The 19,182-nt window shown below is 41.7% G+C and overlaps 1 protein-coding gene across 2 annotated transcripts in view; it reads left to right on the top strand.

Annotated features, from left to right (window-relative positions):
- Positions 1 to 4,115: 4,115 nt before the first annotated feature.
- LOC120385907 overlaps positions 4,116 to 19,182 on the top strand; it is a 45,339-nt gene continuing 30,272 nt past the window's right edge. For both annotated transcript variants that reach the window (XM_039504464.1, XM_039504465.1), the window contains exon 1: positions 4,116 to 4,277. In XM_039504464.1, the coding sequence (XP_039360398.1) occupies positions 4,194 to 4,277 (84 nt within the window). In that variant the 5' untranslated portion in view covers positions 4,116 to 4,193. The remainder of the gene's footprint in view (positions 4,278 to 19,182) is intronic.

Below are 19,182 nucleotides of genomic sequence, written 5' to 3'. Positions count from 1 at the left end.
AAAAAAAATTGACTCAGTTGCGTAGGGGGAGTTTATAAACTTGAACATAAAAAGCAGTCCTCCCTAGATGAAACTACTAACTTCAGATGTGTAATTCTGAGTATTTAGTAATTAGGAAGTTACGGTACGAAGTGCAGTGGAGACAGATCTGTGCTGCAGAGGGATGGTGGGAAGAGCAAAGAAATACTGAAGGGAATGGAGGAATAGATGGGTCTGAATACAGCTTAAGCAAGAAATGAGAAAGCAAGAAATGAGACACATTTGTCTGTGTGGTATATGTTAGAGGTCTACTTTCTGAAACTACAGCACAGTCCACATGGCAGCCTATTCGCCTGGAAAGGATTATGGGTGCCTGCACTCAGATAACCCTTGGAAAGGAATCCAACTAACAAGGAAGTAAGATCCTTAAAAAAGAGCTAGAGTTGGACGTGTTCTCCCTTTCCTTTAGATATTTTTTGTAATATTATTCCAGTCCTGTCAAAACGAAGAAAAATCACTCTTCTGATACCTCTTTTTGCTAGCCTTTGACTTACATGCTCAGCAACTGCACCTAAGCATAAGCAAGCACTAGATAGAATCTCTTTATTTACTTCTGTCACACTGAGTCTCATGTGGAAAATAATATATTCTTTGTCTGAGGGATTTTTGAAAGCTTAACATGTATTTATGTTGACAGCTGAGACTTAACTGTGAGTGTTAGAAAAGCAATGCATCTCAGTCCTATGCTATAAACAACAGACTATGCTTTGAGCAGGAGAGCTCTGTTGTAAAAAATATGCTGCAAGACTGCCAATTGACAGGGAGTGTATTTATCCAGAATAGGTCCTATATAGTAACACAATACATTGTAACTGACAGGCAACTCATGGGAACATTACACAGAAGGAGGAAGATCTAAAATTCAAACATAAACCAACATGGATCTGGAACAAATGACTGACAACATCTTAGCTCAGGAACCAAAATATCAGCTTCACGGAATCTTTCTAAAAATAAAACAGTGAAATAATAATTCTCTGCACATAGAAGTCTTGCAATTGCCAATCTTAAGGCAGGCAGGTAAACCAATTTATCTATCAAGGTGTTTCTAATGTTCCATCACCAGGATATCTGCGTATCAACAAATGCAAGTCCGCACTCCTCCTCAGGAAGGCAATACAATCTAGTAGAAGAATGAGTACAGATTAAACAGTCATAGTTCTGATTCATAACTATGGCTCTGCCACTCACACTCTCCATGGCCTTGGGCATCTCATGTCATTGTTCTTCCCAAATTCCCTTATCTGCAAAACAGGGTTGGGGAATAACACATCTACATCTCAGAGATGTTGTTAAGGTTAATTAGATGGTGTTTGCACAGCTCTTTGGAACATGTCAGTGCTAAGTGCTAATTTATTTTTTTTTAACTGATGGCACATCTCAAGCACAGAGATGTTAAGTAACTTGTTCCAGGTGACACAGCAAGTCAGAGTCCAAGCTAGGATTAGAACCCACATCTGCTGACACCAGGACTGAGGAACGTATTTATTCTTGTTCTTCCAGGAACACAGGAATTGCTATACCAGATGAGACCAATGGTCCACTTAGTCCAATATTGACCAATACTAGAGCTTTCAGGGGAAAGTCCAAGAAACCTCCTATTGGACAATTATGGAATAATGTTCCTATTGGTGGAAGCTTTTCCCCTAAAACCAGCTATTTAGTGCCTGGATCTCTGAAGTCTCCACATGCTGTTTCTCATAAGAAGGTAATTCAACAATACCAAAAAACAAAACAAAAAACAAAAAAACCCACCAGCATCAACAACAACCCACAAATTCTTCTAAGGAACCTTACTCCTTCACCAAAGAGTTTAATTTCTAAAGAAATTTGTTTTAACTCTTTCTAGAGACAATTACCATTAACTCTAGCTATCAGCAAAAACAACAAGGAGTCCTTGTGGCACCTTAGAGACTAACAAATTTATTTGGGGATAAGCTTTCATGGGCTAGAATCCACTTCATCAGATGCATGAAGTGGAAAATACAGGCACAGGTATAAATACATGAAAGGATGGGAGTTGCCTTTCCAAGTGTGACAATTCACTTAACAGCAGGATACCAAGGGAGGAAAGATAACTTTTGAAGTGGTAATGAGAGTGGTCCATTTCAGACAGTTGACAAGAAGGTGTGAGTAACAGTAAGGGGAAATTAGTATTGGGGAAAATAGGTTTAGGTTTTGTAATGACCCAACCACTCCCAGTCTTTATTCAGGCCTAATCTGATGGTGCCCAGTTTGCAAATTAATTCCAGTTATGCAGTTTCACATTGGAGTCTGTTTTTGAAGTTTTTTTGTTGAAGAATTGCCACTTTTAGGTCTGTTATTGAGTGACCAGAGAGCCTGACGTGTTCTCCTACTGGTTTTTGAATGTTATGATTCCTGATGTCAGATTTGTGTCCATTTATTCTTTTGCATAGAGACTCTCTCCAAGGGGGTGGAGACTCTTTGGCTCTATGGAGATGTCTACACTGTAAATGAAGGGGTGATTATAGTACGGTTAGGTTTACTTATGCTAACTTTAATTTAGATATCACAGGTAATAATAGCAGTGTAGATGGCATGGGCTTCAGCATGGCCAGGCAACCAGAGTACAAGCCTGCCAGAAATCTTAGGTATGTACTCTGGTTGCTAGCCAGTGCTGAAGTCCATGGCACCACGTCTACACTGCTACTGCCACCTGTGCTAGCTAGATTAGTGGCTCTTATGTACCCTGTCTGCATTATGGGGCCAGGGAGAAAATACAGTGGAAAACAGAAAATAATTACATCAAACATAAAACCACTATATGTTTTAAAACTCTCCTCTGCTGTGATGCCTACAACAAATTTGACAATTGTTATGCAGCTGGTGTGTGGTAACACTGCTTTTCATGCAGTTTTATCTTATTGATTCCTTGTGCTCCACATATCTATTCTGTTGTATCCGCCCGTTGCCTCTTGTTTTATACTAGACTGTAAACTTCTGGAGGCAGGGACTGACTTCTTATTTTGTGTAGCACCTAGCACAATGGGATTCTTGTCTATCATCCGGGTCCCTAGATCCTAGTGCAATGTTACTACTGCTGCTATGTGTTTGGTGGAAGACTAGTTTATATTCTCTTTTTTTAAGAAAACAGGGGTGTGGTGGTGTGATGAAAAAGTCTGTGCTTGCTTGATTCTCCTATTCCTCAAAGAGCTTGCCATCCTATTCCACTCCAGAGAGCAGGGAAAGAGCAGAGATTCAGCAATCCCAGATCTACACAACCACCTTGTTAGTAGATTATTCCCATATAAAGAAATTGGGCAGCACTTGTAGGGCCAGAGGAGTCTCTGCCCAACAGCAACAATGACCTACCAGAAAAACATCTTTCCCTGCTAAGCCCCAGGGTCCATAGACACCCCCTCCCCTAACAGGCACTGCGGCACCAGGATTTGGTTTGGCAGGGGTGGCTGCACCTACTCTTAAGTGTGTCTTATTGACAAATCCAGAATTTGTTAGTGTGACCAGATACCCTGATTTTATAGGGACAGTCCCAATTGTAGGGGCTTTGTCTTAGATAGGCACCTATTACCCCCTACCCCATCTGCAATTTTCACACTTGCTATCTGATTACCCTAACTCCCCCACCCCCAACTGTCAATCAGTTAAATTACTCCCAAAGAACCGCTGTGTACCAAGGGGGGGACGGGGACATCCGTGCATCTCTCTCGCTTTCTCTCTCCCTCTCTCAACCACACACACACACACGACACCCTCCTCCCGGCTTTCAACCCTAGTAGCCCCCTGTGAGTCTCTCCCAGAGCTGGAAAAATCACGCTCGGTTTCTCGCCGCTTCCTTTCCATCCTGCTGCTTTGGGGGGGCACAGGGCAATGTGTGGGGAGGAAAATGCAAGACCTCCCTCTCTTGCCCCATACACCACCCCCTTCCAGCCTTCCCCCCACCACCTCCTCTGCTGCTGCAGGTGACTCCCTGCAGGAGAGGGGGAGGGGGAGAAATACAGCGCAGGAGGAGGGAGGGCGTTTAGGAGTGGGACAGAGGCAGGGAGGAAAAGGAGGGAGGTCCAGGCTGGGGGTGGAGGGGGGTAGGTATTAGGAACAGCTGCTCCAGCCTCCGCTTGCTGCAGCCAACGCACAACAGGCAGCAACAGCGCACAGAGCATCAGGATCCAGCCAGCATGGAGAAAACTTTCGCCCAGTACAGCTCCGGGTGGCTCTTTCTGACAGCTGCGGCGCTCTGCTTATGGGGTGCCAAAGGCAAGGTAAACGGGGCTGCTTCTCCCCTCTCCCCTAGGGGCCTGCCCCGTCCCCCAGGCTTTGGGGCTACAGCTGCGGCTCTGGGGTTGGAGCAGGGGCTGATTTCGCTGGAAGGGGCGGGGGTGGGTGGGTGCTGTTGCCCGGGCATGTCCGGCTGATGTTGTTTTTTAAAGGGCTGGATGGGTTAGTGGTGGCTCTGAGGAGAGGGAAATGCTTTGATGTGTAAATGGTGCCCATGGAGAGGGGGGAGCTGCTGCCGCTTTGTCAAGGCTTTGGCACCGCTGGCCGATATTTAACCTATCCCCTTTCTAATGTAATAACACCAGCCTCTTCCCCCTAGCCCACCCCATCTCCCTGCCTCGCCTCTGTACTAAACTGCCCCGGGATGTGCGCAAAGTTCCTTTTCCCTTTTAATTAAGTTGCAAGTGCTTGACCACATCTCAGACCGAATAGTCTTTTCACACCTTGCAGCCAGGGCAGTCGTTGGAAAGCCCGATTAGTGCTCAGTAGGAGGGACTGGTAAAACGACAGTGAACTGCTGGAGCCAATTAATTAGTTCTGAAACTGACCGAGAGGTCCTGGCTCTTGGCTGTGTCTTGCGAGGCCCTGGGAAACAAAAGTCAGGCCACCTACAAGCTCCGGGGGCTCTCAAACTAATGATCAGACTATATATAAAATACTGCCTATTTTCCAAGAGCTGCACTACTCACCCTAATCCTTTGGAATGGCATCAAGTCCCATTGTAGAGATGGGAGACCTGAGGTCTCCTGGTCACAGGAGCGTGACAGAGCCAGGACTAGAACACGAGTGTTCTGACTCCAAGAGCTCATGCTGCTGAGGTGGGGGTGCCACACAGGAGAGTCATTTGTGGCTTTCTGAAGCTCAGAGCAGCAGGGGACTAGATCACCTCTAAACTACCCTAGGAGCCAATCTGCCAACCAGGGATTGCCAGTGCAGTACAAAGGGTTCATAGCAGGGCTCAGCATTGAGCCTAAAGACTTGTTTCAACCACTGTACTACACTACTGTACCTCTCTTTCCAGTTAATTTTAAAAATATTTTGATGTCTCTGTTTGCTTGTGTTACTGAAGTGCCCAAAACATGCTTGGTGCTGTATAGAAAAATAGAAAGCAAAAGTCCTTGTCCCAAAGATTTTACCTATTATGTGGCTTGCTTTTCAAACTGTGTATTCTCTACTGTGAATACTATCATTCTCAACAATTCATTGTTTTATATTCAGATTTGCCCAGGCCCACAGCTAGCTTGTAATATCTTGCTTTCATGTCTGAATTATTGACCTCAGAAATGCAGAGTGGTGAAATTTGAAATTGTAGAGAGCACAATGTATACAAAGGTAATGTAATCCCTTATTGTAACATATCTTGTACTCATTTTTGTATTTATATCCCATATTTGTGTCTTAGCAGGCTGAGCAGTGTGCAGGAAACAGTAAGGGTTTGTTTACATAAGGTAGTTACACCTGTATAATTCCCCATGAGGAGTTATTCTAAAATAAGAGTGCCTCTTTCCAGTTTAGTTAGTCACTTTGGATGGATTTAAGGTGAACTGCAAAAAGCCACTTTTATTTTGGAATAAGTGTGTTCACATACAGAAATTATAGTGGTTTCATTATAACTAGAATAATAGTAAGTATAACTAGAAAAATCTCCCAGGTACACAAGCCTTAAGGCTGAGGATTCAGATATTTCATACAGTTTCCCCTTATCTATACTTTGGAGATGACTTGAGGAGAAGGATTACTAGTTTATGATAATATATTGTGTATAAAAAGGGCCAGAAAAAATAATTTGGCTAATGCAGACTCTGGATTGTGAGGGTCTCTCTCTCTCTCTCTCTCTCTCTCTCTCTCACACACACACACACACACACACACACACACACACACACACACACACACACACACACACACACACACACACACACACACACACACACACACACACACACACACACACACACTAACATGAAATGAAGTTTACAATAGAAATAACAGAACCTAACCAGTAGAATTAACCTACCCTTTGATTTAGTGCTTTATAAAGCCCTTGAGACATATGGGTAGCTTGGTGTAATCACTTGCCTTGCTATCTATTATTACTTCCCTAATTGTGTGCATGTAATCCAGAATATGAACAGGGTTTAAACAATGTGACTGGCTATGTGTGGCACCTCCCCCTAAAGGGACACAGGTATAAAATGGGATATATTAAATAGGTAGGGCCAGAAAAGCATCAGCTCTTTGGTTCCTTGGGGGAGCTTGAATATGTGCGTATCCTTTTGCAATGTACAGTCATTTGCACAAGAAATGGTCACTAACCATTTTGATGAAATAATAGGCAATCCTGGTCCCACTGAAGTCAACAAGACTTTTGTGACTTTAGTAGGAGCAGGAATAGTGTGGAATCTTCATCCTCTGTCCCAACCAACTTGTTATAAGAAAAGTTGCATGTAAAGCTCTGTCTACACTACTTAAAAAAATTCTGCTTTTTAAATTTAGGATAACTAACACGTTAGCTAGCCTGCTGTAAAATCCCAGTAGAGATAAGGCACTGTAATTTTACCACAGGATTGACCTTGCCTGGTTAACCATGGGTGGGAGGGTATAGCATTGACTCACCTAACAGATGCTTTGTCTCTACGCTCTCTAATAGGATTTTATAGCAAGATAACTAATGTATGGTAGTTATCGTTCTGTACAAATTAATTGGATACTCATATGGAATTGCATTATTTACTAAACAAGGTACATAGCTTATTATCTGTTTTGTTAATGTGGATGCATACCTCTCTGGTCCAACTGCATGCTTCTCTTATCAAGCTGCATAATTCACTAGTTGTCTGGTTTTTTTTTTGCATACTTCTGAACTAGTTTGGCACTGTAATTTCTTCCATATATTAGATGGAATTAGTGTTAGCTGAGTTACATGCTTCTGCTTGTGGGTGGGGCATGGAAGAATGTTTGCGCAAGCTGTATATTTTGGTAGATGCAAAACAGCTTTGCTGATCAACTTCCGTTGTTCACACACTTTGAAATCTAGCAGTTTGATTTCCTTTAAGGTGTTTAACCTAGCTATGTACTGATTTTTAAAGAAGCGCCCTCTTTAATGGTAGCACACTGAATCCAGTTGCAGCTTCCCGCATAGACATTACATCTTGTGAAGTCAATTTACCTTTTTTGATCGCATATAGTCTGTAAATTTGCATGATAGTACAGGATAATTTTCTTCAGAATGATAGCTATGCATCTATTCAAGTCTCACTAACCTCAGCCAGCGTCCTGTAATGGAATCTCAGCACAGGCCTTTGAAAACTGTCTTGCAGCATGTGTGTATGTGAGACAGCTGAGCTTGCTTGGTATTATCAAGGATTGTGTTATGGTCCTCAAACAGGAAGTCTCATTGTTTTTTATCCTTTTTGGTTGGATTCGGATTCTTAAAGAGTGGGACTTGTAGTTTTCCTCTAGGCTGATGGTTCAAATCCAATTCAGGTTAGCAGAGAGAAAAACTCTTTCCATCTGGAAACTGTATAATGTCCAGCAAGAAATGAATTGTTAGGTGGTGTCCAGTTCACATCATTAAAAATTATGACCAAAATTGATACTAACTGGTCCCCATGTTGGTTTCAGTACAGAGGTCAAGGATTGTATGGGCCAGAGAGACTGAACTGCCCTTTCACCCTTGGAGATGTTCTGTCCAGGTCAAAGTTGAGGCGCATTGACAAACCCATGTGGAGAAACTTGGACTGTTTGAAGCTTGTATCTGGTTTGTGGATAAATAGAATTCTGTCTCCAGGAATGTGAACCAAGCATACATTAACAAGAAAAGAAAAAGTTAAAAATCAAATGAAGGAGAAACTGAAGAAGTGGTGGAGACTGTTGTTCCTGTTTATTTACAGCAAGTGGAACAAGATCTGAAGATCAATGGATTGTTTATCCTGGAGAAAATATAACTTTGAAGCCAAACAGATAGCAGGGCAGTCAAAATTCCTATTCTGTGTGAAGTACAGTTCTGTTAATAAAATCCTAAAAGAGAAGATCTCTATTTATCCAAACATAAACCCTCCTCTGATATACTGCTATTCACTTGCTGCATTCAAAAAGAGTGTTTAATTAAAAAAAAAACAGTGAAAGCGGTCTTCTGCTATCCCAGACTCTCTAGCTAGGGACTTGATCCCGCCCCATTGAAACCAGTGGGAATTTTGCCATAGTCTTCAGTGGGAGCAGAATCCTTCCCAAGACCAGTCAAGTATTAAAAAGTTCAACTACTAAAATATGCACCTCAATTAGCAAAGAATGTGGCCTGATTAGTAAAGTGTATGAAATTTCAGCTATTAAAGTCTGCAGCTGATCAACAAAGCGTGCTGGACAATTGGCAATGTATCCGGAATCTCAACTACTGAACTACAGCATCCTGCCAGATCAACAAAACATGCATCTGAATTAGTAAATTATGCAACTGGAGCAGCAAAATATTCACCTTAGACAGTAGAGTATGTAAAATCTGAAACACTTAAAAGAATGCACAGTAGTTAAATTCTATTGCAATTCAACACAGCAGTAGGAAAAATAGGTAGTTCATTCAAGTATCTCCCGATGTGTCCTGTACTTAAAGAATTCCCCCAGCTAAAATAACAGCTAACTATTGGATAGTAGAAGTGATAAAGAATAGGACTACTACTACTAATCTGGTTTTCAGCCAGGTGTTCTGCCTTGTATTTAGCTGTGATACTGAGTACATTTCCCAGACCTGAGAAGAGCTCTGTAAGCTCTCTCACCGACACAAGTTGTTCCAATAAACGATATTACTTCACCCACCTTGTCTTTCTAGGTGTATGCTGAGTTATTTTAGTGACACTTTAACTGGCTTTTCAGTTTCATATAATTATTACTTTATTAGTCACTGCATGAGTACACAGAACTTTAGAAATACATAAAAGACAGGTTGCCAGCTGAGACAAGACGTCTTCAAAGAGGCCAAAGATTTCCCTAGCAATTAGCTTAAGGACTAATAATCTCTCCATTATCTGTGCAACTGTGCAGTAGGAATAGAATATTATAAAGTTTAAATAAAACTGGTAATATTTTTACTTTACTCTCCTCTTTTAGCTTTCCTCTTTGTTTACAATACTCTCATATCTGCTAGCATTGGCTCATATTTGCTGCATGGAGTATTGGGATACCCAGCCTATCATGGTAGCTAATATACAGGTCTAGAGTATTGTCCTGCTTCTCAAATCCACAGGGGGAATTCCCTAACATCCTGAAGCCAGAAACTTGATTACCTCAATCTTAGTGTGCACATATAATTAATTTAATAAAATATTCTAGCTACAGTATTCGATTCTGATCTCCTGCAGTTGCTTCCTAAATTTTAAATTTCCCTTTCAACTCCTTGTAAATTAAATCACTTATTTTTGCATATACACAAGGAATGTGGGTTGTCTTGATTAATCAAAATGTATGGTTTCAAAGTCCCTATAAACAACTTGTTTATATTTGGAAGTCAATTTTTCTATACTGTCCACCTTCAGGAATGGAATGTATAACACTTGTTTTGTAGTGGCAGTGGTAACTTTTACTATACTGTTCACTTCAGTACACCTCAAATTTGGACCATTATTTCATTTGTTATATAATAAATCTCTGCTTTTTTTTAACCCACTCCAACTGATTTATACAACTGATTTGCAATGAACTTCTTATTTACAAAATTTCTGCTTCATTTCCAGGTCAGTTCAATGAATGATCCCATTTAGTTCTTTTTTCCTGTCTCAAATATTTCCTACTGAGTCCAAATCAGTGCCCTTAAAACATAATTGATTTAGGTCATTGAACTATTATTTTTCATTCATGTTAGTCTGCCTCATGCCACTGGTCTGACTGGTATTTCAATTAGAATAATGTAGGGAGGTTTTCTCTTAGAGGATAAAGTTCATGTGGAGGTTCTGAAGAAATAAAATCCTGCAGTTTGCATGTCTAGTTCCAGGCAATTTTATGTGTGAGAGAATATTTTGAGTCTAGTTCTTTCTCTTTGATCAACAATGTGATCCAAAGACATTTTAGTCCTGATGACTCTAATTACTTAAGCATTGAAGAGGCTGAAAATGGGCAAGACTTGTAAGGTTGACTTCAAGTCTTGCATATCACATGGGACTCTCTTTAGAGTTGGACCATGATTTTTTTTCCCCACCAAGACCCTGATGTAGATCAAGAGGCCAAGGGATGTAACTTAGCAGTGAATTATATGGAATCACTTACATTATAGAAGTTAATGGGGTGCTGCACCACTGGAGATACAAACTGTCCGTGGGATGAAAACTGTAACCAACGTCCCTTCTGACTCTCTGATAGTTGTCCAGCTTGAAGCAAATGATCCCATAGCACTATCTGAAAAGAGAAGGGGACTCTGTCTCCTCTCCTGTGGTAACCAAGAAATACTGTAACAGTAGAGTGTGGTTTGTTTTTTCTTCTTTAACAGAACCTAACCAGTAGAATTAACCTACCCATGACAGACATGGGGGCATTAAGGTTTTTGTTTTGCCTTTAAAATATTGGGTGCCAAATACTACCAGAAGATGGATACCAAACACTGGCCTAAGTGGAACAATGACTAGGTCTAGCATAGCCCCTCCTAGAATCACAGAATGTAAGGCTGGTGGGGACCTCGAGAAATCCTCTAGTCCATACCACCCCACCCCTCCCATGCTGAGGCAGGACAAAGTACCTCGACCATCCCTGAAAGGTATTTATCAAATCTGTTCTGAAAAGCCTCCAATGACCGGGATCCCACACCCTCTGTTGGTGACCTATTCCAGTACTTAATTATCCTTAAAGTTAGGAAAAACTTTCTAATATCTAATCTAAATGTCTCTTGCTACAGATTAAGTCAATTACTACTTTCAGTGGCCACGAAGACCAGTTGATCACCGTCCTTTTTATAATATCCCTTAACATATTTGAAGACTGTTACCAGATCCCCCCTCCTATGTCCTTTTCTGTGTTGAGCATACCTCATTTGCCTACATGATTGCTCTGCTACTATGGTTTAACTTGTGAATTTTTAAAGCCCTGTAGGTTTTTTTTTTTCAAAGCTAAAATGCTGCAGTAGTACATGGCTCTGCATTGGCTCCTTAGGACTATGCACACTAAACATTAAATGCCAAATTTACTGATATTGTTGCCTATCATTAGCACTTGAGTCTTAATTAGATGGGAGGAAGGGGTTAGGCTGTGCCTTGAGTATGAAAGGTGCTAATAGAACTAAATTATTTTCTGCTTGGACAAGTCCTTGAATATTACTGGTGGGTCTATAGAATCTTGAGTTATGTGTAGACTAGTTATACAAAAGTTATCCTGTCAAATTATTTACTAGTACCTTCATCTCTTGAAATCACTTAGACTCCATCTGAGAACACCTTAATCCTTTTTACAGCTTGTGGTAGTGAATTGTCCAGTATTGCATTCTGCAGTAAGGTACGTCCCTACTCATTCCATCCCCAATAAAACATACATGAAACATAGTGAGAAGTGATCCAAGTGGGGCGGATGGGTGTGGATCCGCATTCACGTTGCTCTCCCCGTTAGTACCCTGCCCAAGCCAGGGAAGCTAATGATCCAACCAACGGACCAAAGTTGGTGATGAATCCTGGTCATGTGCCACTTGAGGCACATTGCACATACGCTAAGAAGAAGAAGCGTGAGAAGAAAAAGCCACGTTCCCTTTGTGTGCTTCTTTTCTTTCTAGGAGCCAGCTCCAAAGACCACTGAAGTCAATGACAGTCTTCTCCTGGATTTCAGTGAGTTGGGATCAGGCGGTAGGTGCTGCTGACTATTAGTAGAAGTGGGACACTGAAGAAGTGGGCCACTCAGCCCTTCATCCGTACTCAGTGTTAGGTGGAGACCTTTAATGGCAGAACAGTCATTAATACTTTGCTTTTGCGGCACCTTTATTTTAGGATTTCAAAGAGCTTTACAAATATCTAATTGAACTAAGAGAAACCCATAGTTCTGAGGAGCATGTGGATCACTTCTTAAGTATAAGGCGTGGGTGGGAATCAAGGCTCCAAACAAAGGCAAGTTAATTAGATGAATCAGCCATAACCTGTTACTCTGTCTGCATTTTCATCCAATTTTCTTCTTCTTCTTCTTCTTTTTTATTAGCTGCCAGATTGCAACATCAAACCAAAAGGGAACATGGGTCTCCATTCAGAGCTATTGCAGAGTTAAGGGTGTCTTTCTAAAGTGGACTGATCACCAGTCCCTTACTTATCTTCAGTTTACCTGATGGGCAGGAGCCCTTCTGGGTTAATTGCCTGTACATGTTCCACTTAGCAGGGCTCCGAGCTGCCTTGGTTACCAAACATTCTTCAGCCCAGAGTGATAGTTCAGGCCCTTTTAAAGGGATAATTTTCAGGGTTTGCATAATATGTGGGACCTCAAGCTGCTGGAACTGAGGATCAAGCCATGAGTTGCTAGTCCTCTGGTCCACTGCCAACAGCAGCGTATGTGTGGTGGGGAGTGGGTGTCTGACTGACTGCGAGCTGTGTTTTCAAATGCAGTTAAGACCTGCCTGTTTGAGTTTCAGGGCCCCATGTAGCTGTTTGTTTTTAAGGTTGGCCTTGACAATGTCAAGTCTGGTAGGCTGAAGGTTTTGACTTGCTTCTAAAAGTAACAGTAACTTATTCCAAGTTGCCTGGCAACTTGAAAGAGAGAGAAGAAAGGGCATCTGCAAAGCAGATTTATTAGGAAAAATAAACTGCTCTCTGGTTGGGACCCTATAATAACAAATTCAATGTCAGTTTTTCCTCTGTCTGCAGTGCCCCTGAGGCTTCCTCATTTTCCACCTCTCTCCCTGCCCAAAATAATCTGTCCTTGTGTGTAGGCTGTAAAGTGAAATTTACAAGCATCCTGCTCTCTGAAGTCCTGGCAGAGCAGGAGTCTTGTAAATTTCCTTTTACAGCACACACAAGAAGAGATAAGCCCAGGCACAGTGAGGTGGGGAAAAAAGCTGCCATTTATACTCCCACCATCTGAACTATAACAGATTTTTTGATACCTAGTGAATTTTAAAGTGTAGTTATAAACAAAACATTATTTCCAAAATTGTGTTTGTAAGTATTAAAAAGAATCATTATAAATGTCCTCTCTATAAGGCTCCCTCATCCCTATTTCCTTACCTTGAACTTGTTTCCTTGAATGACAGGAAGAGTATCTGAGGAGGCACAGTAATGATTCTGTGGTGCAAGTGGTGAGATGGAATGTTTGCAGATGAACTTTCACATGTGGAATGTTTTCTTCTCCATATGGTTTTATAACATAAACACCCAACATGTGAAACTTCCAAAGTGCCGTGATGAGGAACAATCGCTTCATGTGGTTGAAAAAGAAATCCAAGCTCAAACCAGCCTTTGTTGATTTGCAAGGCACTTTTATGTGTGTATAGTTGTGGATTTTTTTTTTAAAGCTCAAAACCTTTTTTGGCCATGAAAGAGAGTGGGTGGGTGTTTTGTTGACTATGTGGTAAAGGCTTGAAAGAGACTTACCCAGGCAGTCTGTTTCTGCTTTGATAATTTTTTTTTATTTTAAATTTTGGACAATGGAGCTGTATGTGGATTAGTCATTTGAATTTTCTTTTAAGAAATGACTTCCATAACAAAAGACTACTTTTTAAAAAACAAACAGACAACCTATCCAAATGTATCTTCGCAGACATACACAGCATATATTGACCTATACTGGACTACAAATAAGATTCTTTTACTGCAACTCTATAGGTTTTGGTTGGTGTACATTTTTCTTTGTTGCTGAGAAGTTTAAACACATTCTGACCATGTTCCCTTACTCTTTAATTTGAGCTGCTTTGGCCTGTTCAATTTCTAGAAAATGAAAACCAGATTGACCTTCTGAGAGTTCCTTCTCCACCCCCACCAATTTCCACCAGCCATATCGTTTACTATTACATTTTTCTATGGTGTGTTGTGTAAATTTTGTTAATTGGAGTTCAGTCTAGTAAGAAAAAGACCTATATTGACCTATTAAAGCCCTGAAGCAAATGATCATGGCATCTTGAACTCTTCATTACAACAGTTTACTTTTGTTATTTATGGTGCTCCCATCAAATTCATGACTATTTGCCTGAGGAGACTCTCTAAATGATGCCTTTGTTTCTCTTTCTGAGGCATTAATTTTATTTTTTTTTGGAATGAGAGCACTTGGCATTGCATTTGCGTCAAAAAGTGGAGAAAAACAGGATGGCGGCTTTGTATGAAGGTAGGATCTTGTTTGGTATGGCATTTTGCATCCAAATCACAGAAGCTGTCTAAAGAAAGCAATACACACTTCAGCAATTCCCAGACCAAATAGGGTTTGAATCTATTGCATTTATGGTCACACTAGAACTAGTTTTCCCAAGGATCAGCCATGAATTTTGGGACTTAGAAAAAGTCTATGAGAAGACACCAGTTGTTTTTGCGAACTCCACCACTCTATGGTGTCTGTTATCTTACGTATGTTGTATGCTTCTTTATAGCTGTCAAAAGTTTGTGTAAAGATGAGAGGAAAAAACAGTGAGCAAAGACTACTTGCATCTGCATTGAACTTATTGTATGACCCTGGAAGTTTATACCATAGAGTAACCCTAGTTTGTGTGAACTATTAATGAGACACAGATTTTTGCTTTTAATACAGATCTTGTTTGCTAGTTAAAAGTTCTGTCCTCCCCCATCCCATAAGAATGGATTTGGAAATTCTGCTTCTAATGTAATACATTAATCCAGAAGTGGGAAAGAACCACGGGTTCTCAACATCCTTTTTCTTCCTGAATAGATTTAGGGAGAGGAATGGATTCTGAAACTTCAAATTGTAACATGGGGTTGCAGTATGGGGGAAAAGTTGAGAACCACAGATCTAGTCCACTTCTCTGCCAGTGCAGAACTCTTATCTATATTGTACACTTCTACTAGTGTTTTCTCTAGTTTATAAATGTTTCCAGTATTGTGACTTCCACAGTTCCCTTGGGTGACTATTCAACAATTTAACAGCTCTCACTGCAGGAATATTCTGCTAATATCCACTCTAAACTTTGTCTCTTAACTTCATCCCATTACTACCTGTTGTACCATCAAGTATTTATATAGATTGCAGTAGTGCACATAATGAACTAGGCTCTTTCCAAACGCAGAGGGAAAACTTTGGTCCCTGTCACAAAGGCCAACAAAACAAGGCCATCCCCTTGTCTTTTTGCTTAACAAAACTATATGTATTTAATCTCCCATCCATCTCAATTTTTGTTGCTCTTCTCAGAACTATTTCCAATTTGTCAGTTTCTCCCCTATGACAAAGGGATCCAGAAATGACCACTATTCCAGGCATGGTCTCACCAATAGGTCTACTGTTCCGCCCTCCAGGGTGCTTCAGATTTGTCTACATAGGGAAATCTGCCAGCATAACTATACTGGTATAATTATACTGCTATAACTCCCTTTAAGGACATAAGAACATAAGAACGGCCGTACCAGGTCAGACCAAAGGTCCATCTAGCCCAGTATCTGTCTACCGACAGTGGCCAATGCCAGGACCCTCTTATTCTGGAATAAGAATGCCTTTTTCTTGGTTTAGTTTACATCATTTTTGGAAGGGGTTTAAGGTAAACCCAGAAAAGGCATTCTTACACTGGAACGGGAGTGTTCATGTGGTGTATAGCAGTAAAAATAGGTCAGTAAATCTCCCTTTATTTGTTGGGTCTTCTCCTTTCTGCTCTTGCTCTTAGCTAGAGGGTAAAGGCTGTATAGTAAAGTGAAAGTTACTATATTGTTCAGCTGTCTTGGTGAAGAATAGGAGTTTTGTTAGATGCATATGACAAGGTGTATATATATATAGGACAATCCCGAAGAAGTAAAATATCATTGCATTTTGCTATGGTTGCTCAAGTTGCTTTTATGAAAGATTCAGGGTGCCTCCATTTTTGGGAGCCCATCATGATACCTTGGTTCTTATATTCAAAGCAATGAGAATCTACATGTCCTACTAAAGTAAATAAGAGCTACAGGTGCTCACCCTCTCTAAAAATCAGGCCCAAGGTGCCTCAAATTTGGCAGCCAAAATCTGTGACTATTCCTGAAAATTCTGCCCAAAGATCATGTTTATATAGTAGTTTACAGTCAAAGCCCATCTCTAAATTATACTAGAGATGCTGAAGTTTTGGTTCCTCATCTGAGCTTCTCCAAATAACATAGATGTTCAGTTCTGGGATTTTGGTTTGGTGTATCTGCACTGTACACAAATACAAATTGTGATTTGAAATGTTGTACAGATGCTGATTATGTTGCTGTTAAAGAGATGCTGATTATATCATGGACAGCTGTAGTGTTCAGTGGGTAACTGTTCGAAAATAGCCTCTGTTTGTGCGTCTGGGAACAAGCATTTGTTTGTAAGCTGGAAAACGCTTGCAGATAAATGAGAACCAGTTCTGTTGTTCTCTGTAGAAGCCGGAGAGCCTTGTTGTTCTGCCTGATGGTCATCGGAGTGCCCATGTTTATGCTGTAATTTCTTCCTCCAGAAAAAATCGAATGTGAGGGAGAGGAGGGACAGTGACTTCATGGTACAATTATGCAATCTGCTTGAGACTAGGTATCAAAATACATTAGTCTGCAGCGGTGAAGCTGACCAGGTGGTGGGGGGATACCAAAGACCTCTGTAATGAGACTGCTGACCTTATCTTGCCTCTTCTGCAGCTTCTTTGATTGATGCATACTTGAGGGACGGTCTACCTAACAGTCCAGCAGTCTGGTGGAGAACATGTGACTGCTTCCACATCTACAGGCAGTTGTACAGACCTGCTGTAATGGGGCTCACTCACCACTCTGGTACCTCCTGCTGGCTGTCTTGGGAATTCGCTTTGCATGTTAGTTCGCCCTCTTCGGGTCATGCCTTGCTGCCATCACTCCTGCTCTAGGACCCACATCTCTCCAAGGACCGCAGCGTCCTCTTCAGCGGCACAGCCCTCTGGCCATGCCACACATTGTGATCCTCCATTCCAGGGGACCTGCAGTCTGCTTTTCAGCCACTTCCCTTAGTGGCTACTGCAGCAAATTGTCTGGCCACTTCCTCCTGGCCCCAGCAGCCTCTTTGCCCTTGCCTCAGGGCCACCACCTGCAAACCCCAGCAGCCAGCCAGGAGCTGTCTCTTGCTCCCCCGGTCCCTGCTAGCAGCACTGCTCTATCCAGGGTGCTGGCAGTTCTCTCAGCCTTCCAGAGACACACCCTTCCTCCCTGGGCTCCCAGCAGAGAACTGAACTCCTGTTTTGGGGTTCTTGTGTATTCTGTATTCTAGGCAATAAAGTAGTACCATGTTACAACCTTGCAGCAAGAAGATTTATTATCTAATTTATTTGTATGCTGTGAAACAAAGAGTCCAAAATGCAGCCTGGTATCAGAAGGGCCTTTGTTTGTGGATGTCTCCCCTGACTGAGAGTACACGCAGGCTTATGCAGTAAAATGTAAGTGTCTCCTAAGCCCTCCAGAATTATGAATTCAGCTTCACAATCTCCCTGTGAGGTGAGTAAATAGTATCCCTATTTTATAGATGGAAAGATTAAGGCACAGAGAGGTTAAGTGCCTGCCTAAACTTACATAGAAAATTAGTAGCAGGTTTTAGGCTAGACCCCAGGAGTACAGACATCTAGTTCTTTGCTCTACTCACTAGACTTTAGTCCTTCCCTTCCTTTACTCTAATAATCTTATTGCCCTCCTTGACTTTGGCAGCAATAGGCTTTTATAGTCTTCCCTTACTTAGGAGTCCTAGCTGCATTTTTCATTCTCCTGTAAACTGGAGAAAATATAGTAGAAAGTTTAGTGATACACAAGAAAACAGGGTCCTGTAAAGCTGTCAGGTGTGTGCCAGGAAGGATTATGAAGAGACTTGGACCCTTTCCTAGAAATGGGATTTGCAGAGTGGAAATGTCACATCCCATAATCACTTTCTTGTAGTGGAACTGCTGTTCCCTACCACAATAACAAGAGCATCTGTTCAAAAATGCAGTGTTGGTTTTTCCTCAAATCCCAAAGGAAAATGTTACCCATTGCTGAAAACACATGTCCGCAATAGGCACAGATGAATGGGAGACGGAAATGGCTTTAACTGCAGTCTGTAGACAGCACTAAAGTCTGTTCATCCCTGCTTCAGAAACCCAAGATTGAATCCTTAAGCAGCAGTGTGGGTGAATTTACTAATGTAGCTGGAAGAAGAATTGTGTGTATGTCCCTGATCAAATAAAATGTGGAAGGCTGTGGTTTGTAACTGACAATTTTTCCAAGGCCAGTCCAACTAAATCCTAGTTGAGAATCTGAAAAGGAATGAGACCTCTTTCCCTGCCTCTACCAGAGCAGCAATTCATTCTTTATTTATAGCCAGATAGTCGCATATCCTGACAAACATCTGTGGACAGGCATGTACATGTCTATTAATCTGTCTCTTATCCCAGGGAGTCTCAGCCTTTTTCTTTCTGAGCCCCCTCCCCTCCCAACATGCTATAAAAACTCCACAGCCCACTACTGCCACAACAACTGTTTTTCTGCATATAAAAGCCAGGGCCAGCATTAGAGGGTAGCCAGCGGGGCAACTGCCCTGGCCCCACACCACCGGGGGCCCCTCAAAACTAAGTTGCTCAGGCTGCGGCTTCAGACTCCGGTGGCAGGGCTCAGGGCCCCAGGAGTCAGCCCTGCACAGCGGCACTTTGGCTTTCTGCCCCGGGCTCCAGCAAGTCTAACATTGGCCCTGCTTAGTGGACTCCCCTGAAACCTGCTTGTGGCCCCTCAGGCGGCCCCAGACCCTTGGCTGAGAACCACTGTCTTATCCAACCTATAAAGGTGTCTACATTTAACACCTCCCTGTCTC

Source organism: Mauremys reevesii, linkage group 18 (assembly GCF_016161935.1).
Source record: "Mauremys reevesii isolate NIE-2019 linkage group 18, ASM1616193v1, whole genome shotgun sequence".
In the NCBI taxonomy this organism is placed as follows: Eukaryota; Metazoa; Chordata; order Testudines; family Geoemydidae; genus Mauremys; species Mauremys reevesii.
The sequence above is the reverse complement of the archived record's forward strand: the minus strand, read 5'-3'. Positions and strand labels throughout refer to the sequence as shown.